Source organism: Podarcis muralis, chromosome 8 (genome assembly GCF_964188315.1).
Source record: "Podarcis muralis chromosome 8, rPodMur119.hap1.1, whole genome shotgun sequence".
NCBI lineage: Eukaryota > Metazoa > Chordata > Lepidosauria > Squamata > Lacertidae > Podarcis > Podarcis muralis.
In genome coordinates this window covers 34,866,847-34,891,849 of record NC_135662.1, presented here as the reverse complement: position 1 = coordinate 34,891,849, position 25,003 = coordinate 34,866,847, and the positions used below count along the sequence as shown (strand labels likewise).

Genomic DNA, 25,003 nt, shown 5'->3' with positions numbered 1-25,003 from the left:
CTCTGTAATTGGTATCAAAATATTTGGTAGCAGAATCAACAACACCCACAACTTTCCACTTTGCCTTATGCCAGTATGGAACATTAGGGCTTCCTTGTACGTTTTCGGCAGGCTGTAGGAGTGCCGCTGGCTTGATTTATTTTGGAGAACCATCAGCATTGCATTGTCCCTGTGCAGTTTTGTGAAACTTATATATGTTTGCAGCTATCCTAGGATCGAGTTTTGTAGATCTGTCGTGGACCACTGATCCCCAGAAAAGGTAGTGGCTATAGACTGAGCCCAACAAGAAGTCCAGCATTAAATCTATCAGTGACAAATAAAGACACATGATGAGGCTCTCATTATAAGGGATGAAATGTATGTGTGTGCGCCTGAATAGTTCAGTTGGTTAAAGCATGGTGCTGATAACAGCAAGGTCGCAGGTTCGATCCATGTACGGGACAGCTGCATATTCCTGCATTGCAGGGAATTTGACTAAATCATCCTCAGAGATCTATGATTCTATTTCCTTACAGCAACTTCATAAAATGAAAGTCAGGGTGTGGAGCTCCGTGATGAGTTTAAAAAGCTAATCTCTGACATATATTCCCCAACTATTATTATTAACCATTATATTTATACCCCACCTTTTCCCCTGATGGGACTCAAGACTCAGCTTCACCTAGAGAATACAACTACATTACTCAGAGGAGGCATGGGGAAGCTGTGGTCTTTTAGAAGTTGTTGAACTCTACTCAGTCCCAACCATTGGCCAAGCTAGGTTGGATCTGATGGGAGTTGGAGACCAACAACATCAGGAGAGCCACAGCTTCCCTGTCCCTTTTTAAACACTGATCTGTATTATGCGGTCGTTGCAGCTGCTCTGTCCTCTCCAAGTAGCCCCAACAGTTCCACAGAACACTTAGGTAAAGAAGGAAGAAGCCTAAATTATCTCACCTTGAGAGGAGGACCAGAACACCAAATACAGTGTTTAGTTTCCTCACCGGAGATGGTGACTACCCCTTTAAAATGCTCCGTCACCAAGGGAGACATCTTCCAGGCTTTCCTACCTGCTAGGACTCTCATCTCACTCCCCAAAACACACACAGATTTATCTAGCAGCTGAGGGAAGAAGAGAGTGGAACGCAAGTTTCTATAGTGGCTCCCTCAATCTACCCGAGTATTTAAATATGTGGGCCGTTTCCAGGGAGGTTTACCACACAGAGATATGTCCACGCCTTCTTAATTTGAAAAAAGTGCTGCTGCAAAGCCTCAGAATAAAATTATGAGGACCACCTAATGTGGGACCTACTGTAGTTTTCTGTGGGTCCCCCAGTGTATGAAAGCCTTCACATAATACAGCTGCATATGAGAATGCTCTCTTCCCACAGACATTTGTGCTGTGTGTGCAAATGTCGTTGGAAGGCTAGCTGGGGCGCAAGTTGGGGCACAGTTAGTCAGGCCAGCCCTGCTTTCTTCCAATGCAATGAGGTGAACTTCCGAACAAGGCTGGCATTGCCACCTTATCAGTTGCTTCTGCAAACCAGGCCTCCTACCGATGTGTTTTTTACTGTCTTATACAGGCATTGATTTCTACAGGAGGTGAATTAGTCAACTCTTGAAACCCCTTTACTTGAGTACTTCATGTACCATTCAACTCTGCTTTTTGGGGAACTGCCAGCGCTCATTAAAACATCTTACCAAGTACCAACTCAGAGTCTGGGGAAGGAAATAAGATTTTTGGCTACCTCTCCATTCAGGAGTCCACTTTCCTAGTGTGCCAGAAAAAAAGCTGTTCGGTTTTTTCTCCTCTCAGTTTTTGATCACTAGGCACCCAACTGGTATAAAATTCTAACCTTTGCAAAATCCTAAGCACAGATCTTGGAAGCCTTGAAAATATAAAGGAAATGGGGAACAAGACCCTAGGTTTATTAGATTCTTTCTAATTATACATACAATTATATCTGAAATGTGTATATGGTACCAATTCCTTTTCCAGATTATTTTTTTTCATAAAATGGTCAGATTCTACACCACTGGCCTCAGCATTGTACCCAAGCAAAAATAGCATGGTCAGAATATACTTTGATGTGAGAAAACGGCCCCAAATACCTGCACACAATTACCTGCTGTAAACAAAAAATAAAAGATCTTGGTAGTCAGTTGACTGATTCACTTTGATGGGGGCAAAAGAGGCTACGTCCTCTCAAAGCAGGGTCCAAAAGTGATTAGACCACTCAGTTCATAACTGAGCAAAATCTGTACATACACCATCTGCGGTTCAAGTTCAATAGCCCATCCCCAACACTCCACATGCTCTCTAACATCTAAGGATGCAATCCTAACCCGACTTACCTGGGAGTAAACCCCCGAGTCCAATAAGACTTAACTTCTAAGTAGACATGGTTAGGACTGTGCTGTGAGAGCCAGTGTGGTGTAGTGGTTAAGAGCGGTAGACTCGTAATCTGGGGAACCGGGTTCGCGTCTCCGCTCCGCCACATGCAGCTACTGGGTGACCTTGGGCTAGTCACACTTCTCTGAAGTCTCTCAGCCCCACTCACCTCACAGAGTGTTTGTTGTGGGGGAGGAAGGGAAAGGAGATTGTCAGCCGCTTTGAGACTCCTTCGGGTAGTGATAAAGTGGGATATCAAATCCAAATTCTTCTTCTTCTTCTTCTTCTTCTTCTTCTTCTTCTTCTTCTTCTTCTTCTTCGTCTGTAAGATTGGTACGGAACATAAGAGGATGCTTTAGTAGCAAAAGCTACTAGGATATATAGACACACACTAGGCAATATCTACCTACCAGGTTGCTCTTGCACAACTTTGGTTCATTTAAAAAAAAATACATTTGTTTGTTTAAAGGAAAACTGTGCAGGAAAAAATATGATAGACTGCACCCACGATAGCCTTTTTTCATGTAGACTTACTGTTGTATGATTTACAAAATGGTATAGACAGCCCAATACCAAAAGTTTTAGATATTCAAATATTTTGCAGGTTACTTGGATAGGTGGATTGGCATTATGTTTTGAAATTATTTATCTTGTCATAAACAGTGTATTCAATTGTGGAGTTTTTCCAACTCTTCCCATCTTAGCCATATACATTATTCATGTCAAAAAAGAAAGAACATATGAAAACCACACATTTCCTGTATGGGCTCTCCACCTCAGCATAAATTTTAAAAAAATCTATGAGAACTCTAAAAAAACCCTGAGGAATCTACTACCAGATACTGAGAGAGGGACGGAGAGAGAGAGAGAGAGAGAAAGAGAGAGAGAGACAGGCAGACAGACAGACAGAAGTAGTTGATCAGTTCATAGGCCTATCCTGCCGCTAATCTACATATTGCAAAATGCCAGGATAAATCATCATGCATCCAAAAATCAAACCTAAGTCCAATTCAAAAGCTTGCAGTCCAGTTTCTTTCTCAGATACAGAGTTTCTGCAATAATATTTCTATGCTGCCATCTAGTGCAGAATTGGCAGAACATGTATGTAATTTCAAGATGAGTTAAAAAGAGTGAACCCTAATATGGAGACTTTTTATTTTAGAATATGATGCCTCCCAGAAAGCAGCTTTGGAAGGAAAACTTCAATTCGTGGGATGACATACAAGAATAGAAGATGAGAGTGTAGACCGTTGCAGTAATCCAGGTGAGAGAGGACTAGTGTGAAGGTTGGCTTTTGCTGAGTGGGGTGGAAAGGTTGCATTTCTGCAATATTCGAAAAACAAGAGTTGGTAAATATGTAAAGGGGGGGGGCAAAGTAAAGAGGGAGCCAAAAATAAAACCAAGACTTTGTGCTTGTCAATGGGTAAGAATACACAAGAATAGGGCTTAAGAGGAATGATGAGAAATTTCAACTCTGACACACAGAGATTTGGAGCTATTAAAAATAGGACATTACATCTAATCAGAATACATAGGTAAAGATAAAGGGACCCCTGACCATTAGGTCCAGTAGTGACCGACTCTGGAGTTGCGGCGTCCATCTCGCTTTATTGGCCGAGGGACCCAGCGTACAGCTTCCGGGTCATGTGGCCAGCATGTCTAAGCCACTTCTGGCAAACCAGAGCAGTGCACGGAAACGCCATTTACCTTCCCGCCGGAGCGGTACCTATTTATCTACTTGCGCTTTGACGTGCTTTCGAACTGCTAGGTTGGCAGGAGCAGGGACTGAGCAACAGGAGCTCACCCCGTCATGGGGATTCGAACTGCCGACCTTCTGATCCGCAAGTCCTAGGCTCTGTGGTTTAACCCACAGCGCCACCCGCGACCCTTCAATCAGAATACATATTCTCTAGCAAATTAAATGGAGTAATCTGACTTTTGGAAGAATAAAGAAAACCAATGGCGTTTTGATACCAATCATGACTTATCATAATAGGTGGCCAAGGGCAAGGGGACAAGGCCTTCAACAATGGAATAGTAAGTAGTAGAGATGAATCAAGTCTCATCTACTAAACACTAGAATCCATACCTTGTTTCTGCTAACAAGAAGTACGTTCTGTAGCTTGCATCCACGGACATGGCAACCTGAACTCGACTTCCATGGATAATAATAGTTTCTCGTTATCAATATACAGGCACCCCCAATACAAGGTGCAGTCCTGCTCCCTCAATTGTGACCATGAGCACATTTTGATCCTTATGAATTCTGAAAGCAAAAAGCACCAGCTTTAAAGAAAGGGATGGAGACTCTGTGGCCACCCAGATGTTCTCCCTGTAGTCCCAAAAAGTGTCGCTAACGGTGAGGATGACTGGAGCTGTGATCCAGCAATATCTGGATGGCCACAGGTACCCCATTCCTGCTCTAGACACAAAAACCCTTAAAAACTCTTATAAAACTAGAGGAATGCCAGTTCATTATATTACACTTTTATTTTACAGTATTTCCAAAGCTCTTTTATAGATGCTTTAACTGGGAGAGCTGCAATACTGACCAAAGGAAAAAATATATACCTACAGATTGATTACACAAGTTTTAATATCTACTTGTACTGAACCATTAATATCCAAAGGGGTGTGTCAGGTAGGGCAGTGGGTGTGCGGCAATGCAAATTGCAGAGAGAGAGATGTTAAAACAAAAAGTAAACATTGTATCCATGGCTACACAACAGAGGGCTTTGCAAACACGTTTGGTACTGTAACATTCTAGACAGCAATATGCTTTGAAATACATATTTAATACAATACATGCCTTAGAAAGCTTGTATTCTGTGCGTGTAAACTTCAACCAAATAAACTAGGTACGTTAAAAAATAGAAATAAAATCTGAAAGTAAGCTCTTTATCTCAAAAGTAGGCTGAATTTATGAGAACTTTGATTTATCATTGGAACTTTACACTTCCCCCTGCAATTTTGTTTTTACTAATAAGCGTCTTGATGCTACTTAATTACTGCTACTGTGCAAGACACAGAGATAAGACCTCCAAAGGGGCAAAAGCACTGCCTTGATACGTGTACGTCACTGATTTAAGTAAAAATTTGTATGGCTCACACCACAAAAAGAAGCACTGCAGAATCAGCTTTAGGGTAGCATCGCAGTGTCACAGCTGTATCCCTGTGGTGCAGTTGCGTACAAGGTTTTCTAACGCACTGAGAAAAATCCCAGACAATATTTCAGTAACCTAATTGCTATGCTTAATATTTTGCCTACTGAATATTTACTTGCATGATCCTTTCTGGAAGCTAGGCAGAGACAAGATGCGATGGTCCAAGCACCTTAATTGTCTGCAAGATTGCCAAGTGAAGCCAATTCTTCAGGCGCAGGTTTCCGTGTTGTCTAGACTAGGTGAGTGCACTTACAAGGACTTTTTCCAGGATGCCCACCCCCCTCTGGGCATCAGGCACATGCTGGCTTTTGCCCTGCTCCAGGCTTCACTAACAATTTTTGGACTGCTCCATATTTCATAATGGTTGTCCACAGGGTATAAAGGTGGAATTGAGAAGCATAAAAGGCAACTGGGATTATACATGAAATTTCCACCAAGCGACAAAAGTCTAGATTGTAGGGCAGTGGCACAATGGCATATTAGGCATTTTATTCCCTCCCACCCACCCATTGGCCACTATATTACATTTTTAGCTCTCATTAAACCAATTGAAAACAGTATCAGAGTAAGGCCAACATCACACTTTCTACCACAGACAAATTCTGCAACCAAGATGTCACTGGAGCAGGTTGCAACTTTTGAAACCAGAGCTTCTTTATCCAACCTAAATTGCAATCAGTGGTTTCTGATCATATTTACAAAGTCATAGGCATCATTACAAGCATTTTTTTTTACAGATTATTTACTTACACGTTCACATTTCCACCTTCATTTATTTACTAATGTTCAAATTGCGAATGGTCAAGGGCTGACAGTTTAGAACAAAAACAAAAATCCCAGCACATCAAGGGCTGTAAAGTTCAAGTTCGAATCATTCTTGTTGCAATGCACCAAGTGGAATAATGACATACCAGCTCTGAACCAAGTGTGCAGGGGGAGGGAATAAATGGTAAACAATTCGGTTTTCCCCCATTGGAATGACCTTCCAGGGGAAATATATAATCTGAAATAAGGCAAAAAGAAAAAGAAAAAAAGGCATTTCAATCTATGCAAAATTAAGGGCTAATAATTTCCTTGTACAGATGTCCTGAGATTTGTACTGAATGGGTTCTGTATGTGTTTATCACTAATATTAACTTAAAGCTCTATACACTCAACGAAGTTTGGTTAATCATGGACCCATATTAAAAAGTGAGGCAATAAAACATACGAGAACAGAGGTGAGGGCAAGGGCATTAACAAATGCCTCCATCTTTCTCACCGGCCTGAAAGACCAAATGTCCAACAAAATGTAAAAGACAGCATATGTTTTGTGTAGTCTAAAAATCTGTTGTGATAACTTATTGCAAATTGCACTTGGCAGTTCACCACACCAATGGAAAACTGGCCCCCTGTTGGTTCACACAGTCCTGTAAGCCTTGACTCAAAGTCACCAGTAGAAGGATCTGGAGAGAAAGTTTGCAGCTGAGCTCAGCCAGCTGGCTGCACCTTCTGGGTGTGATCCAACCCGGGACACTGCTTTGTCTTGCTCCTTTGAAGGGCTTTCATCTTCTGGCAGATACTCAGGGAGGTCGGTATTCTGTTCCACTTCTACAGGAGTATCTTGGAATGGAACCAGCATCTGTTTAATGGGATTCAGAAAGTCGTTTTACCCAATCTGACCTTGCTGCGAAGCTCAGCATCACTCATTCATGCAACTGCTGTTTTAGACATAGTTCAGAGTTTTAGCAAAACTAGGAACTGTGGCATGCAAGATAACTTTATAGGCCTGAACAAAATAACTCCTCCATTCACTTCCTGATAAGCATGCCCCTCAACCAATGGGAAGAGTTTACCTACACTATAGCAGGCTTTGGACCAAGCTCTTGGAGACCTGTGTAATTAATCTGAGTTTCCGAAACGTTTGCGCTTAATATAATCACTGTAATTCAGAAGACTGCAAACGCTCTTAGCAACATATTAATGCCTTCATTGCATAAGGCTATTTTGCACCTCTTGCTAACTGAAATCAATATTCTACAATGCTAAACCAGTGACACACTTTCAACTTCTACCAGATTTTCCATGTGCAGTTGGCATGAAAGCTCCACAAAAGCAGAAGCTTTCTCTTGTTTCAGGAAGTGAGGTGCCCTGTAGGAACACACTGCTGCTTACATTGCATAGATATAACATGCCTTGGATTCCAAGTAGAAATTAAAGGAGACGACATACACACACATCCCAAAAAAAGCCACATCGGCATACAGTTTCATGTATGTTCAGCCAGTGGGATTATTGCTGCACCCAAAGAATGGACCAATTGCATTTAATTGCTTTTCTTTAATTGCCAACGCTACCAACAGGCTTGTTTTCTAAATTACGGAGCATTCTCTCACCTCTTCTCCACTTTCACTTTTCACAACTTGCTGGGCTTTCATAACTTTGGTTGATGCTATTGCTGTTGCCAGTGCCTATACAACAAGAAAATGGAAAATTAGAAAAGAAGAGCAGGTGAGTAAGTCTTTACTCAGCGTCAGAAGAATGTGAAAGGCAAACCGCTGCAAACCTTACCTCTGCTTTCAAATCTGATCTGATTCGGACTACACATCTTTGAACTGCCATTTGAAACGTGAAGCTGATGACCCCTTTAATCTTCAGCAAGGCCTCTTCGCAAAGGTTTCTCCGAGACTAAAAATTAACGGCACCAGTTATTTGCAAACACCTAATAAATAATTGCGTACGTTAAACACAGATCAGTTAAGAAACGAGACACATGAATTGAAGCAGAATGATGCGCATATATATATATATATATATATAGAGAGAGAGAGAGAGAGAGAGAGAGAGGAGAGAAGGAATGGCTCTGCATTTAGCCATAAGAGAATTTAAAAACAACATTCCTGCCTACATTTTGACGACAAACCAGAATGGAATCAACTGTGAATAATGAGGGGAAAGTGCTGAAAAGCAAAGCAAGCTTTTCTCCGTATGATCAGCTAAACAGTCCCCTGTGGTTAAGTTCTGACTGACTGCAATGCTCATTGATGAGCAGTTAGTGTTTAAGTTGCTATTTATCAGACACCTTGTATCCATACTGACTGAATGCATCAAAGCAGCTGTTGTATCCTTCAGCTACCTCATCTGTGGCAGCTCATGGACATCACTGCACTGCACAAACTGAACTCTGATTGCAAAGGAAAATGTCCGCTCACAAAACACACAAGTGAACGCTTACGTTTAAAGCAAGTGACAGGGCCTACTGTGCAACAACACGACACTGACCTGTGCTAGTTGCACCTGCTCTACGTTAGCTCAGCGTGCTTCCGTGCATTTACTGAGTGTCTCAAAGACATCAGCATACAAATAAGTGGCCTCCTAGAACTACCACAAGTGCAGTGTGAAACACAGCCTGGCCTACATAATCATGTATACGAGCTGCTTGCTTGGTGTCTTAGGACACGAACACGTTCTTCTCAACCAGCACTGCATTCTTAGCTCCCTCCTCAAGCCTAGCTCCCAGGGTTTATGGCTAAGGCAGCAGGTTGGCTCAGATGTTACAGGAAGCCATGGTGTTTTGCCATATTAACAAGCCTACACAAGCCTCAGGCTCACACACTTCCCTCCTCCTCTTATGTTGCATAGCCACCAGTTTTCCATTGCATCCAAATTTGGGGATGCAGGTTCCTTTAAGAGCAAGAAAGAATCAAACCATGGTTTCAGAGCCTAGTCTGTTTATAAAACTAAGTTTAGCCAAAGTGCAAATCCAAGTCCATACCTTATGGGGAACTCCCAGTCTCCTCGCAAACAACACAAGACGTGGGGAGCACACAAACATGAGACTCATTCATAAGTAGTATCAAACTATGGTCTGACATTACATGAGCAACTTTCAGGTTTATGTATTCTCACTATAAATCACCATTTCTGCCATATACATTCTGGTGCTTGGCAAACAGTCTGATGTTACATTCATATGGAAAAAGCTGTGGTTTGTAAAAACCAATAATTGTCTACAAAACCAGAACTGGAAACCACAGTGGAACATAGGAAGATGCCTCAAACAGAGTCATACCATTGACACATCTGCTAGCTCAGTATTATCTACAATGAATGTCAGGGGCTCTGAAGGGTTTCAGGCAGGACACATTCCCAGCCCTACCTGGATATGCCAGAGGCTGCAGTTGAGCTCTTCTACATGGGAAACAGGTGTTCTACCACTGAACCAGAGAATACACCCATTGAAACAATATGTAAAACTTCAGAATGTACATCAGGCCAACACGGGTGAAATAAGATTAGTCAAATGTGCTCCGATTTTCAAGTTGTGCTTTTTGCTTCAAAGCAACCCCATACAGAGAGCATCATTACAGTGACCTAGCCTCCGGGGTGTAACTAGGGCATAGATAACCAACACCAAGTTCATCCTCTATACGGAGGCCCAAAGCTTTTAGTAAATATTCAGAAAAGCTGGAAGAAAAATGAACTAAAATCCAACAAGTTCATGTTTGGCAAGATTAAGTCATACTGCTGAATTTTATCTGGGTTTCTGCCTCAAGAGTAACATGCAGATACACCTGACTATGCATTGGAAGTCTGTATTTATGAGAAAGAACAGTCCTCCACACACACACACACACACACACACACACACACACACACACACCAGTATTGTTTAGGGGTTGTTGTGACTGTTATTGATATTATATTAATTTTTACATTTTATAATGATTTATGTGGAAATGGTTCGATTATGGCTGTGCACTTTTTGATGTGTTTAATTTATTGTTTGATTATTTTTGTTATGCTTGTAATACGCAAATCTTTTCACGTTGTGAGCTGCCTTGACCATGGTTTTAACTATGGAAAGGCAGCATACAAAACAAACGATGGTGGCGATTATGAGATGACAGGGCAAGCAGGAGTGGTGACAAAATGTTCATGATGCCCACTAAAGTATATTGCTGGGATATACATAGAGCTTTAGACAGTAATTACATAAGATTTCACAAGAGAAACCAATTAGTATCATTTCTGTGAAAAACAAAGTACAGCTGTTCAGTTATTATTGTCCTTTAGGGTTTGCATTTGCTTGCTTGTTTGTTCTTCTGGGTTTTTTTAACTGCCTAAAATCTTAAGAAAAAGAGGCAAAAAGAACATGATTATCCCAGTTGTTGTTGTTGTTGCTGCTGTTATTATTATTATTTCTACACTTGAAGATAACTTGCATTTCACGGATGAATGTAGGTGCCCATGTTAGAAGCACCTCCCTGAAAGTCAGAATTGCTGCAAGTGCTGACTATAGTTTAAGATAGCACTTGGAGGTCAAAATGATTTACAAACAGTGTTTTTCATTGCCCTGTGTAGACTGAAATGGCATGCTGTTCACAAACTAAAAAACAAGTAAAAATCTCCCTAAGAGCAGAGAAGGTTTTGAGGACAATTTAAAAAACCAAATAAGCTTTAATACACATTTGCCCCTTTTTGCTCTTGAAGGAATATGCTGCCAGGCCATCAGCAGTTAAGGAGGCCCTCCAATTTAAGTATGTCTACATTTCTTACTGCATGCTGGCTACTAGAAACAAGCAGCTTTACCTCAACAGAGAGGAGTAAAACTGCAAGGATCTGCATTAGCATTGTTTTAGGAGAGCAATACAGGCAGCTTTGAGATATGCTGACCACAGACCATTTACGGTGGTAACGCGTATTTAAATTGGCAGGCAAAACAGAAACAGGCAGCATTTTTCTGGCTTTTAGAGAAGCTTTAGAGACAGTGATGGGCAAACAAATGAGCTACCAAGTCAGTAAACATAATAAGGACAAGACTACTGGAACTGATTAAACCTGGCTTAAAGAAGCGGGTCGGGCAGAGGAGGGGAGAGAGAAATATAAGGAGAGAGCAAAATGGCGGTGGCAAGAAGAGGAGGAAGGTAACTCTGGGAAAGGAGGGGTATGCATATGCTCATTATTCATCCGATTAACAGCCACTGACTTTATTAAAGAAGATGGGATATATATACAGACCTGGTTCTCTTAAAAGGCTTACTTAGGCCCCCCACCCCCAAACAAATGTAAGCCAGTGCAGCAGAAGATCAGGTTTGATAATTTAAAAGGCTACAAAACTGAAACAGAGACCTGAGGGCACTTGTGGATAACATGCTCAAACAGCCTTGCATGCTGCTTGGCAGCCATAAAAAGGCAAACATGACCCTGGGGTGTTATCTACAGGGGAATGGAGGATAAATTTATAGAAGTTATTCTGACATTGCATGGAGAATCCACTGAGACCTCATTATTACAACAGTTATCCAATAGCCAAGAGAAATCTCAGGCAATGAGAAAAGATGTTAGGAAGAGCAGGCTAAGAAAATTCAACATTTCCTTAGGCCTGAACAATGGGAAGTTGATAAATTGTTATGAATGTCTCATGATGTGAAGAAGAAAAAACACCGGGGGGAAATTACCATTCATCTGATGGCTAGGTTGATCAACCTTTTCCGGTATAAAGTATCACTAGAGGGACCAATGATCTGACTCAGAAGAAGGCAGCTTGTGATGTTCTGATGTCCAAACTTAATGCGATCAATTATTTAATGTGATCTTTCTACTGTCAGCTTCTTGGGGGTATTTAACGTTTTGCATCAGTAAATTCTGATGCATAGTAAATTCTACTAAGATCAACTCCTACAAGTCACCAACATCTAAGAGATTGGTACAGACTTCATAAATGTTATTATGTTTATGGCATTTAGTACAGAGCAGTCTAAGCTGTAAACTCAAGGAATGCTTACAGAAAACAAGGTGCCCTTCACACACCTTGATACATAAGTGTGCATTGTATGCCCCAAACACCCTTTTCTTACCGAATCATCAAGGCCATCTATGTGTAACACGACTGTTTTAGCACGTTTATTTGTACTTCCCAGAAAAAACTGAGCTTTCCGGCGCCGTGAATTCATCTCGTTCACATTGTCAACGTCGGACATTGTGGAAGACTGAAGAATATCATAGATTTCAGAAGCCAACAATTTTGTCTCTCCTGGTGTGGTGGTCCTAAGGCAAAGCAAACTGAGGTTTGTATGGATTTTGCTTTACAATCCTTCGTATTTTAGTTTCGTTAAATATATTTCTTAACAGCTTAATACAGTCTCTAAGCAATTTACAAATAACATGATATATATAACTCAGAAATTAGGGTACAATGCAATACAATGCAATAAAATAATAAAATCTGAAAGAACAAAAACATGGCACCATATCTGAAACACCTTTAGAGTCAGGGATCCCTTCCTCTTACCAAGGCACATCCTGACTCACCAAATACTACACATCACGCTCAAGTGTTGCCTTAAGGGTAAAGGACCCCTGACAGTTAAGTCCAGCCGCAGACGACTCTTGGGGTTGCAGTGCTCATCTCACTTTACAGGCCAAGGGAGCCGGCGTTTGTCTGCAGACAGTTTTTCTGGGTCATGTTTTTTCAGAACATGACTAAATGTTCTGGTGCAACGGAACACCGAAACCAGAGCAGCGCACGGAAACACCATTTACCTTTCCACCAGAGCAGTACCTATTTATCTACTTGCATTTTTGGGGGGTGCTTTCAAACTGCTAGGTTGACAGGAGCTGTGTTGCCTTACATCTACACAAATCAATGATACCTACTACTTACAGTGGTTACGTACTTAATTCGTTCCGGAGGTCCGTTCTTAACCTGAAACTGTTCTTAACCTGAAGTGCCACTTTAGCTAATGGGGCCTCCTGCGGCTGCCGCGCCGCTGGAGCACGATTTCTGTTCTCATCCTGAAGCAAAGTTCTTAACCCAAGGTACTATTTCTGGGTTAGCGAAGTTTGTAACCTGAAGCGTATGTAACCTGAAGCATATGTAACCCGAGATACCACTGTATTCTGTATCACTTGTCCCAACCTACACCCACACCACATTCATGCACAAACACACCACCCACTCAATGATTCCAATACCTCAAACTCAAGCACCAACCACTTTCACCAATCAAGTCCTTCCACTGCACAAAAGTGTACTGCAAAAACTAGGGAGACAATGAAACCATTCACTGACAGAGCAGTATAAATAACAAGGCAGGCGGCCACTCATCAGTCACACAGATTAATTGCACCCCCTGCACCTGGTACTCCTTCCTCTCACCAAGAATTGCCCACAGACAATTCAAACTACACAAGAGGAATTAAAAGAAAAAGAAAAACCTTGAAGGAAGGCACCCACATCACAATCCCAACACCCTTTGCCTCAGCAGTACAGTGGTACCTCAGGTTAAGTACTTAATTCGTTCCGGAGGTCCGTTCTTAACCTGAATCTGTTCTTAATCTGAGGTACCACTTTAGCTAATGGGGCCTCCCGCTGCCGCTGCGTGATTTCTGTTCTCATCCTGAAGCAAAGTTCTTAACCCAAGGTACTATTTCTGGGTTAGCAGAGTCTGTAACCTGAAGCGTATGTAATCTGAAGCGTCTGTAACCCGAGGTACCACTGTACTGGTTTTATAAATTTCCAAAATGCAGGTTCTCAATATGAAGCTAAGCAATGCATTAACTTTCTCTTTTGCTGTCTGGTTATCTTTAGCTGAATTAGGAACCATACATACATAATTTTATTTGTATGCCGCCTTTCCACAGTTCAAACCCCCCTCAAGGTGGTTTACAACATTAAAAAACACATAACTACAACGTAACTGAAGTATTTATAAATAATAAATAAAACATTAAATATACAACCAAACTGAACAATTTCCACATAAATCACAACAAAATATAAAGATACAAAAAAACCAACAGCAGCAACAGAAACAGAAACACCCCCCCCAACACAACCCTCCCTCCAAACAACATGAAAACCAGGCAGACATCCATGGTTTCCATACCTTGTCTGCATGACCCTTCCAATATGAAAAGTTTTCATCTGACTATCAAAACTGTATGCACCGACTTAACTCTCATTGCAGGTTTCTTGCCCATACTATGCAGAGACCCCTAGCTGACTAGGAGTTCTATTGAACTGGGCTTCTTCACCTCAGCACTGCTCCCTGCAAAGTTTTCTCTGGAACTCTCCTCTCTCCAATATTCCTCTTGCTCTCCCTCTTCTGCCTATAACATCCATCCAGCATTCTCATTCTCCTGTCTCAAACCATGGATCTCCTTGTTGTCTTCTCCCGACAGATACTCTGCATTTCACAATAAGAGTGAACAGCAGCCACTTACTTTTGACAGAATGCCGTCCAACAGCACCATTAGACCAACAGAAAACCAACTGAACTTATCTGCATTGCCCCAACTAGGGTTTTATTTCTTGATCAGAGAAGTGGGGTGGTTCATTATTTGATCAGAAAGCAATGGGTTTTGCATTTTAATGTATTGAAAATATGACGAGTGGGGGGGGGGGGAGTATTTAGTGACACAAGCAACTTTTCTGCATTAGCTGACAAGGGACCAGGCAACATTGCTCTCCTTTGGGTAACCGCAAAAACCCCCTTTGAGTCAAAGGAGTAAGAGGAAAAGAAGAAGGCCACTGCCAGTCTGGCTATTTCCCTTCTGTAGGTACTGACCTCAGCCTGGAATACTGTCAGTCTGGCATCTTTCACATACACTAACGTCAAATTAAAATATGCTGCCCCTTTTAAAAACAGCAGCTTGAGCAATCTTTGCTTTTTATTCCAGCAAGCTGTCAAGAAAGGACGGCATATCAGACAAGAGCCTGTTTCAGCATTTTCCCTTCATAGCTTTTCGATTTGCACGGAAGACTACAGCATTTCTAACATCCCAGAATTCAGACGATGCCCAGCTATCAAGTTTAATGGATGCTTTAAAATACTGCTTGTTCCATCATCACCACCTATTTCCAATTCTATGCAATGAAGCCCAAAATTATTATTTGAAGGTACTTGGGGGAGGGGGGAATAATGGTTTCCACTAAAAAAAAAAGAATGGAGTGACATGACTGCTTAAAGCAAAGAGTGAATTTCAGCACATACCCTCCCCTCTGGAAAGTGGAGAGATGGCACCCAACTTTGCAGGTTGTGAATGGGACAATGATTTTCAGGGAGTGTTTTGGTACAGCTATAGATGAGCCCCTAACCAGTTTTGAAGATTTAATGTTTAGCATGATTGCAGAACATAATATTTGTATAAGATCACAAAACAAAAGTTGGTGTTTAAGTTGTTTTGCAACATGCTTACTGAACTCCGAATTCCTGAAATATTTTCAATTCTGAAAATTTGTAGTATGTATGTATTTCCTTCCGACCAACAATTATAATTCTGACAAAACATACAACAAAACAAGGTGCATCTTCTGATCAAGTAGAATTATTTTGGACTGTTCTAATTTGACACACTAGATGGCGTTATTACCTTTTATTACGATGTCTTGCAATTCATCCAACACTGCATTCCCAAACTCTGCACAATACTCTTAGTGTGCATGAATAATTTATCTTTCGGCTAAGTGTATAAAATGTTATACCATATAATCCTGTTTGTAGTGTCAGAGAGGGCATCTTTTTCTTCAAATATCCTTTTATGGGGAAGGTGTCATAACAAAGGGTCCAATTTTAGAAGGCTACTTGTGACCTTCTAACCACGATTAATTATTCTTGAGAAGTACAAGCAAGTAAAATTGTGTTAAATCAAAACTGAGGCAGTCTTTGGTTTACAGGATTGTGTGCATCTCATCATACCTGAAAGGGACTCCTGTGCAATTAAATACATAGTTACTGAGCTAATCATTTTAGGCAAATAATAAATGGGGGGGGGGGTGAATAGATGGGTTTAGTTCAAGTAGTTCAGTATGAGACTCTGGAAAAAGCATACTACCGTACTTTTCGCACCATAACACTCTGTTTTTCCCCCCTAAAAGGTAAAGGGAAATGTGTGTGCGCGTTATGGAGCGAATGCAGGCAGGAGGAGCCGCTCTTGCTGGCTGTTCGGCAGCCTCTCTTCCTTCGCTTGGCTCACTGAGAAGCCGGCAACAGCTGAGCAACAGCTGAGTGTCGGGAGACAGCCTCTCTTCCTCCTGTCTGCCTGCTCTATGGCTTTTTGGCGAGGTGGGAGAAGGGAGGCAGCTAGGAAGCCGGCAAGAGCAGCACACAGCATGTAAAAGCCAAGGTGGGGAAAGGGAGACAGCCTCTGTTTCTCAGTGTCTGCCTGCTCTATGGCTCTCCCTTACACAAATGTAAGCGGCTCTTACTCTGCTTTCTTTACAATGAGCCGGAAGGAGCACCTCCCCCAGCACCTCACCGGTAAATTCAAACAAAGTGACTTACAAGGCTCGTGTCCCTGAGTCTCCTCCTCCTCTTTTTGCTTCGGTTCGAGGCAAGGCAGCTGCACAAATGTGAGTTCCCCCTCTCTCTTCCTTCCCTCCCTCCCTCCCTCTTCCAACTTCAAAAAATATTGGGGGGGGGGGGACAGCCAGGTAAGCCCCACTCACATACCACAATGGGGCTGGGGGATGACTCCCTCAAATATTTAATGGGGGGGGTGAAGGCACCTAGGCCCATAGGAGTTGGCTGCTTTGCCTAGGACAAATGTGAGCTCTCCATCTCTCTTCCCTCCCTCCCTCCCTCTTCCAACTTCAATAAAATATTGGGGAGGGGCAGGTACAGGTAAGCCCCATCTCACAGACTGCAATGATCTCAAGACAAAGTGCATGCACACTGGTACCTTATATGAATGGCAATGCCCATCAGCATGGGGGGAGGATGACTCCCTCAAATATTTAATGGGGGGTGAAGGCACCTAGGCCTATAGGAGTTGGCTGCTTTGCCTAGGACAAGTGTGAGCTCCCCCCCCCTCCTTCATCACTGTATTGGAGATACCATACATTACTGACAGTTCCTTCATTCACGTGGTTACAAAGCACGGATCCACATGGATCCTCAGGATTTTTGCACTGGATCACCCCAAAGTCACCATCAGATCACATAGCATGTCCATGGCTACAGTTTGCACCAAAAAAATCACGCACCCACTGTTGCCTGGGGCCACAGTGGTGCAAAAACGTGGTTACAAAGCACGGATCCACATGGATCCTCAGGATTTTTGCATTGGGCTACCCCAAACTCACCGTCAGATCACATGTCTGTGTCCACAGCATGAACCACAAAAATTATACATCCACTGTTTCGTTTAGAATATTTTTTTTCTTGTTTTCCTCCTCTAAAAACTATGTGCGTGTTATGGTTGGGAGCGTGTTATAGAGCGAAAAATATGGTATCTTGGAATAGAATGCTTCGAGCCAAGTAATTGGATTTTTGCTTTCATTAACTAGCCACTTAGTATCAAGAACTACTGAACATACCAGTATCCTCACAGTGTTTTCAGTGTTACATGCAAAGCCAGGAATTCAAATACAGTGGTACCTCGGGTTAAATACTTAATTCGTTCCGGAGGTCCATACTTAACCTGAAACTGTTCTTAACCTGAAGCACCACTTTAGCTAATGGGGCCTCCTGCTGCTGCCGCGCCGCCAGAGCACGATTTCTGTTCTCATCCTGAAGCAAAGTTCTTAACCTGAAGCACTATTTCTGGCTTAGTGGAGTGTGCAACCTGAAGCGTATGTAACCTGAAGCGTATGTAACCCGAGGTACCACTGTATTGGAGATGATGAAAGGGATCTGCTTGAACCTACACAAGGAAGCCACCTTTGCAATCTAACTCCCAGGTCCCTTATGCTTAAAACAATTTAAAGACAGAAACGAAATATATACCGCAATAATCTGACAGTTTGTAAGGGGGTACAGACTCCCTCAGAAGGTGGTGGTAGGAAGGAAATACGTACATACTCCAACCTTCGTTGGAAGATTTTAAAGCAAAGGTTGGATGTCATGGATGCTCTAGCTGAGATTTCTGTACTGCAGGGGGCTAGACCAGATGACTCTTGAGGTCCCTTCCAACTCTACAGTTCTAGGATTCTATGATAAATCATGTACTTTTACTATAGATAGCACACTATACTTACTTTTGCACGACGGTTTGTAAGCTCAGCATCATACCTAGTTCACTTTTCATCTTTTCTCTGTTGGCACGACATTCCGCCAAATAGCGGAGAGCCTGTAAGAAAGGGCAAGTTAAAGTAATCTAATAGAATAATGCTAGTGTTTCTAATTTTTCTTTTATACATCTCTCAAAAATAAACAATATCAATTTTGAAGAGATTTTACGTAATGGTTAGAACGTATGCAATTTTAGTTTAATAAGCTGCACCCCAAAATATTTTTGGTGTATTCTCGTCTAGAAAAATCCCAGTAATTATATAAATACGATTTTGACTAAATATTGAATTAAGAGAACTGATTCTTTCAGTTGTCTATCAGCAAATATAGTATCATATAAAACTAAGTTAACATTTCCAGCAAGTTGCGTATAATGGGATAACTCAAAATATGAATGTTAAATGTGCAGCTGTTCAAAGCATTGTATTTGCATTGTTGCTGCTGAAGGAGTGTTTTTGTGTTATATATGTATAAAACTAGGGGCTGCACTCCTGCTTGCTCCTCTCATCAACCATCCTGACACTGCCTACCAGTTTCCCCATCCCAACTATGCAACTACTAAACTCGCTTTCACCATCACCTCATTTCTGAAGCCACTTCTCTCTCATTCTGCCCTCCTGCTTTACACCCATTTTCACCTTCACCCCATGTCCTTGCCTCCTCCCCCTCCTTTTGTGCAATTCCCCCTTGCACACCTTCATGGTAACTTCCTGCACCTTCCTCCTCCCACAAGTTGCACCTACAAAGCACCCTTTTCACCATCCCCTCCTATTCTTTAGACCTTCCGTCCCCTTTCATCTTCAGCTCCATTCCCATGCCTCTTACCCCTCCTTTTTTTAACCACCTTTACACCTGCATTTTCACCTTCCTTTTTCCTCCACCCTCCTCCTTTTCTCAACTCTTCCTTGACACACATCGCTTCCATTTCCATGCCTCCTCATCTCTCCTATTCTGCAACTCTTTTTCCACATACATCCCATGCTGAGACTGAATCTTTAAGATGAATAGACTTTTAAGAGCAAGCCTGTCAGCTTGTTCAGTTGGAGAAGGTTAAGTTTAGTTGACAGATGTTGTATGTATATGGGTGTTTGCTTTTGGGAGGTAAATTGTTATCATACAAACAATTTGGGTTTTTCATTGTTCTACTTAGCATCATATTTTCTCTGAGCTCTAAGACTGCATGTGTCACGATTAAGTGACATTCAGAAACAAAAGGACCTTGAACCAGTTGTCATTGTGTTGAGTAATTGGTCTTGTGCCAACGTTAATGTTTGCTTAGTTCCTAACAGCTCTGATACAGCATGTCCACTGCCCTAATACCTGCTGAATAGTATTTCTGTTAAGTTTCATTATTAATTTAGACTGCCAACTTACACTTTATACATTTACCTGGGAGTAAGGCCCATTTAATTCAGTAGGACTGGATTCTGATTTGGAGAGTGGGAAGATGAGAACTATGACTACTTTTACCTTGGGGTGGGGGCAGGACCTGGCATCAAACAGAATTAACACTGCTCCAGAACTCTCATATTTGATATACATTGCTAAACTTTGGTATCATTCAAACTTGCATCAATAAATTTCTTTCTTTTTAAAGAAATCTTCCACTTCAATTCCATAGTTTCTCAGAATGTACCAGAGTGACAACAGCATAAACTGCATTTCAGTTTTCTGCATCTGAGATTGTCACGTTTAGGTGATCCTCTCTGGCTAAGAATCTGTGCTATTACAATACATCTTTTCTTCTTCAGTAAAATTTTCTAAGATGTTTTGTTTTAAGATATTTTATGGAAACACACTGATATAAAATATGCTTGCAAAAGCCAGTGAGTGATTATTTAATATTAAATCCTGAAATTTAGAGTGCCAATCACATAGTCATGCTATAGAATGCATAGGAAAAAAGTTGCACAATTAGGAAACAGATGATACTTACCAGTAGGGCTGAATGGACAACTGGGGGATTGGGATGATCCAAAAATAAAATAAGGCCTGGTAGACATCCCTGATCCTGGACAATTGCTCTTCTGTTTAGGGGATCAGCTGCAAGGTCCCTCAGCTGATTAACTACAGATAACGCATCAGGCTCTTCGCTCATGCTGCTGTTCATTTTTGCTTGTCATACATAAAATTCTGCTGGAAAAGAAATGTTATTAGAAATATTGTGGAGTTAATGGCCACTGTCATTAGCTTGGTGTGGTTCAAATTATATTTCCTTAAGTAATTCTTTAGGAGTCTTTAGAAGACTACATGTAGACACTAGTCAGCACATGCTGCTCAGATCACTATTCAAAATTCAACAAAAAAGCAAACCTAAGACACAGTATGTATTGTTTTAAATTTCAATGCACTCAAAGTTCCCATTTCCTTCCACCAAAATCAGACAGCAAGTCAAAGAATCTAATACATAGCGCATCTTATCACTATTTCAGCTATCAACATCAGAAGTTAGCCATTCACTCAGTAATAGAATAATTATTGCTGGGCAAGAATTATTCCTAATCCACAGTTATCACCATCTTGTACATATAAAGATATGTAAAGCTTGACAAAGCTCAACCCTTTGGCCCATCCCACTATGCAAGGACTCCCAGCTTTACCCCAAAAGCAAGTAAATGGGATAGGTGGGTGAAATAATCACTAAAGCATTTGCATTTCACCTTCACTTACACACAAAGCACAAAAACATAGTGAGAATTGTCCCCAAGTTTTTAATATTGTGAAGGCTTCAGTCAGAATCCAAAATGCTATTTTAGATATAACAAGGGCTTCCATGCATTGTGAACATAACATTTCATATACAGCTTTCAAAAGTGCCTAAAGGGACTATTATACAGTAAACAGAACAGAATTCTCTTGGGTAAGCAAATGAAGGCATGTGGTTGTTCAGGTCTTGACCAGTGCCCAAAGAGCTTCACGCAGCTTATGTATTTATCAGTTGCAATGCTGGATGGAATATGAAGGTATACAATCTCCATAAGGATCTAATTTCCAAAATTGTGCATTGGAATTATCATCTGAATAAAGGAAGCATGGCATGAGTAGTGGAAAGTTAACCTTCTCAACTGCTGCATGCCACCACCCCTGGCAAGACAAAACACAAAGCACTGCCGAAACCTAAATTCAATAACTAGATTATTATAATAGCAATTTTCAAACTTTGCTCCTGAGAATCCTCATATGCTTATCATAGGTTCATCAATTGAAAGAGCCATGATGACAGTCAAGGGATTGAATCCAACCAAGTCATACTCAGAGTAAACCCACTGAAACAGACTTGTTAATGATATCCAATTATTTGAATGAGTCTACTCTAAGTATGGCTAATGTTGACAACAACCCAAGCTTCCTAGACAGACAGCTTGCCTATTTCTCCCTGCATAGTATGAAGACATTGTTGAGTATAATCCAGGGTGCACTCACAGCTCACATGCAGCAACAATGAGGACCAATATGGCCGGTGTTCTCTATGAAATGTCTGTTCACCTTGGTAAACATGGTCCAGAATATTCTGAATGCACAAAGTTCTTGAGTGTTGACACCCTCAAGATCTGCAGCAGACAAAGCAATGCAGAAAGGGCTCATTGAAGGTGGAATTTGAAAACCACTGAGCTAAAAATATGAGCTAACTCCACCATGAATAAACTATTGAGAAATTAAACTGGTCTGGAAATCAGGGTATTTGTTTCCATGAAGCTAACTTCAAAAGCTGTGCTTAGGATCAACCCTAAATACTGTATGTGGCTTTTACTGAAATTGATGGTCCTTAGGGCCAGACAAATATTTGTGCTATTTACTGATTCAGAATTACACAAATATCACCAAAGAAACTTTATACAGCTTCTGACCACAACCTGAGCCAGAGACTGACAACATGCTCATATTAAGAATTATATGTGATTAAATAAAACAAATATGCCTAATCTATTTCACTGTTGTTGTTTTTTACTTATTTCAGTGCACAGCACAATCCTATATGCATGTTTATTCATAAATCCCACTCTGCCAGTAGGGCTTGCTCCCTGGTAAGCATGCACAAGTTCATACTCAAACTCTGCCAGGTGTATGCATGCCTTCTTAGAAGTCCTACTTGTTTCAATAGGACTTTCTTGCAAGCATATGCACAGTCTGATAAAAAAAAATCAAGACCCAAAGAAATCACTTTTGTTTCTCTTTTGAAAAACAAAAGCAACTCACCATATAGCACTGTGGCTATATTCAAACACCAAGTCTTAGATGCTTCAGCAAGCCTTTTCTAAAATGAAACAACCGTTAACCAAATAGTTAACCAAAAGTAAATCTAGCTCACTGCGATGGAACTTATTCCCAGATGTGGACATCCAAGGTGCTATGTTGGTCATTTGTACTATTTCACGTACTGGTTTGTATCGCAAAAATATCAGAAGTTCAGTACACAAGGGATTGCTACCTTACGCGCCAGCGCTTAAACCTCCTCCCCATTCCCTAGGGCCAGATAACTGAAATCAGCTTCTGCTGCAGTCATATCCCGTTACCTGGGAGGGCTGCCCATGGAACCCAATGGAATTTCTATCTGAGTCTCCACACAGTACCACACTTTAGGCTAGCAGGGACAAAGCCCCACTAAACGAAATTGGGCTTAATTCAGAGTAAACATACATAAGCTGATCCTGTGAGAGAAAGGCAGCCATTAGAAATCCCTGATGTTTTGGTGATTTAAAATAAGAGCTTGTGGTTGGGGTGGGAAGAGGTCAGGGGACTCTATGTTACCCTGCCCGGGGTCACTCTCCTTGGTCTGGCTTTCCCTGCCTTCAGGGGCCCAACAGCCCTTAACCCTCACCAGCCGCCTCCTCCCCACCGACTCCCCACTCCGAAGGTCCCCCATTCCCCGCCCTCACTTTCATAGGATGCGAAAGGGGAGGCGCTTTCTTGCTCCCGCCCCGCCAGAAGAAGGAACGGTCCAGGTCACGTATCTGCTGCCGCGGAGGCCGCCCTCGTGCGAAAGGAGGCCGGGCGGGGAGAAGGCGCTTTGCACCCCGGGGCGCCCGGCCAGAGGTCAGCAGGATTGGAACCTTCTACCCCCGGAGACAACATTCACCCAGCCAGGCGGGCGCTCACAGGTCTCCGGCACCTCGGCGATCCGGGGGACCCCATTGGCTGCAGCCGAAAGCACCTCCTGGCCAGTCGCGGCTCGCCTTGTTACGCGCGTCTCTAATTGGTGAAATGCGGCTGGCTGGACTTCCGCGGCATTGTGGGTTGGAGCCGGTGAGGCTTTTTTTTTTTTTTAAGGTGGACCTAAGAAACTACAAGTCCCAGGGAGACCATTCTCGGCGCCGTGAGCTTTCGCTGTCACGCGAGAGTATGGCGCGAGCGGAGTTGTAGGCGAAAAGGATAAACAGGGCGATTGTGTGAGCGCTTATGGGAAGCGAGTCCCGCTCCTGTTCAGCGGGATTTATTTGTGGGTGTTTCCACGGGGGTTTGCTACCGCAGGTTGAAAAGGAAGTGTTGCAGCGCAGTCCCGTGTATGTATATTCTGAAGTAAGCCCCGCTGCGTTGAATGGCTCTTCATCTCTAGTTTGGGAATGCAGGCAGCCTTATTAGCCAGTTCTACTCAGGAGTAAGTCGTATTGAATTGAATGGGGCTTACTCCTGGGCATGTGGGGCTTGGATAGCAGCCTTAATTTCCTCTTTCACCAGCATGCCGTGAGTCTGAAAAATAAACGAATTTTGGAGTACTTTATGAATAAAACCTTTTTTTCCACTCGTAAAAACCAAAAATATACATTAAAAAATGGAGCGTGGGGTGACCCTGTTCGCTACCCTTAGCTCCCTGGAGTAACGGCAGGGTAAAACTTCAATAGATAAACAATTACAAATGGGATCTGCTCCACAGGAGTGTTCTTAGGTTAGAGCAGGAAGAATTGAGGGGTGGGAGGAGAAGGCTCTGAAGTTTCCCCCTGCTGTACTATACAGTACATATAGCAATAGAGGGCTCCTAGCTCCTAACGTGGGTCCCTATATGAAATAAGAGGGGAGGTATCCAGTTCTGGAGAGTGGGAAAGAAAAATGGTATTGTCTTGAAACACCCCTTAAATTATTCCGGGGAGAGCAAGTCAATTCCCTCTCTTCCCCTGCTTTCCATCTTCCTTATTTTCAAACTGACAACATAAACAGCATTCCATTCTATCAGCTATCTTAACTGATAGAAATCAGGCAGACTTCCTAAGTCTTGAGTTTTTTTGCCATAAGACTTTAACAAATCAGTCAGGACCAGGGGGCGTTGTGGCAAAGCTGTTGCCACCCTGTTGGACTCCATCTAAAGTTGGACCACATCAAAGGAAGACTATGCGGTGTCTTGACTAGGATGCATTCTTCTGTATCAACATGCATTTTATCAATTTCCGTACTTATAAGACGTTTTATCAGTGGTATTTAACTCCCCATAAATTTATTGAGAAATGGGCTTTTTCTTGATGTATTGAAATAGGAAGTAT

At 42.0% G+C, this 25,003-nt stretch overlaps 1 protein-coding gene across 4 annotated transcripts; it reads right to left on the bottom strand.

The window, feature by feature from the left end:
• Window positions 1-4,842: 4,842 nt before the first annotated feature.
• On the bottom strand, window positions 4,843-23,684 carry ARMC1 (armadillo repeat containing 1). 4 transcript variants are annotated; one of them, XM_028736837.2, is made up of 7 exons: window positions 23,408-23,684; window positions 20,467-20,666; window positions 18,497-18,588; window positions 12,375-12,564; window positions 8,086-8,202; window positions 7,911-7,985; window positions 4,843-7,156 (listed from the first exon to the last, which is right to left on the bottom strand). In XM_028736837.2, the coding sequence occupies exons 2-7, from the start codon at window positions 20,638-20,640 to the stop codon at window positions 6,965-6,967; spliced, it is 840 nt and encodes a 279-aa protein (XP_028592670.1). In that variant the 5' UTR covers window positions 20,641-20,666; window positions 23,408-23,684; the 3' UTR covers window positions 4,843-6,964. The 4 variants fall into 4 exon arrangements, with proteins under 4 accessions (XP_028592670.1, XP_028592671.1, XP_028592672.1 ...); XM_028736838.2 differs by having other exon boundaries at window positions 20,467-20,663; XM_028736839.2 differs by lacking the exon at window positions 23,408-23,684 and adding an exon at window positions 22,017-22,087 and having other exon boundaries at window positions 20,467-20,663.
• Between the last annotated feature and the right edge of the window lie 1,319 nt (window positions 23,685-25,003).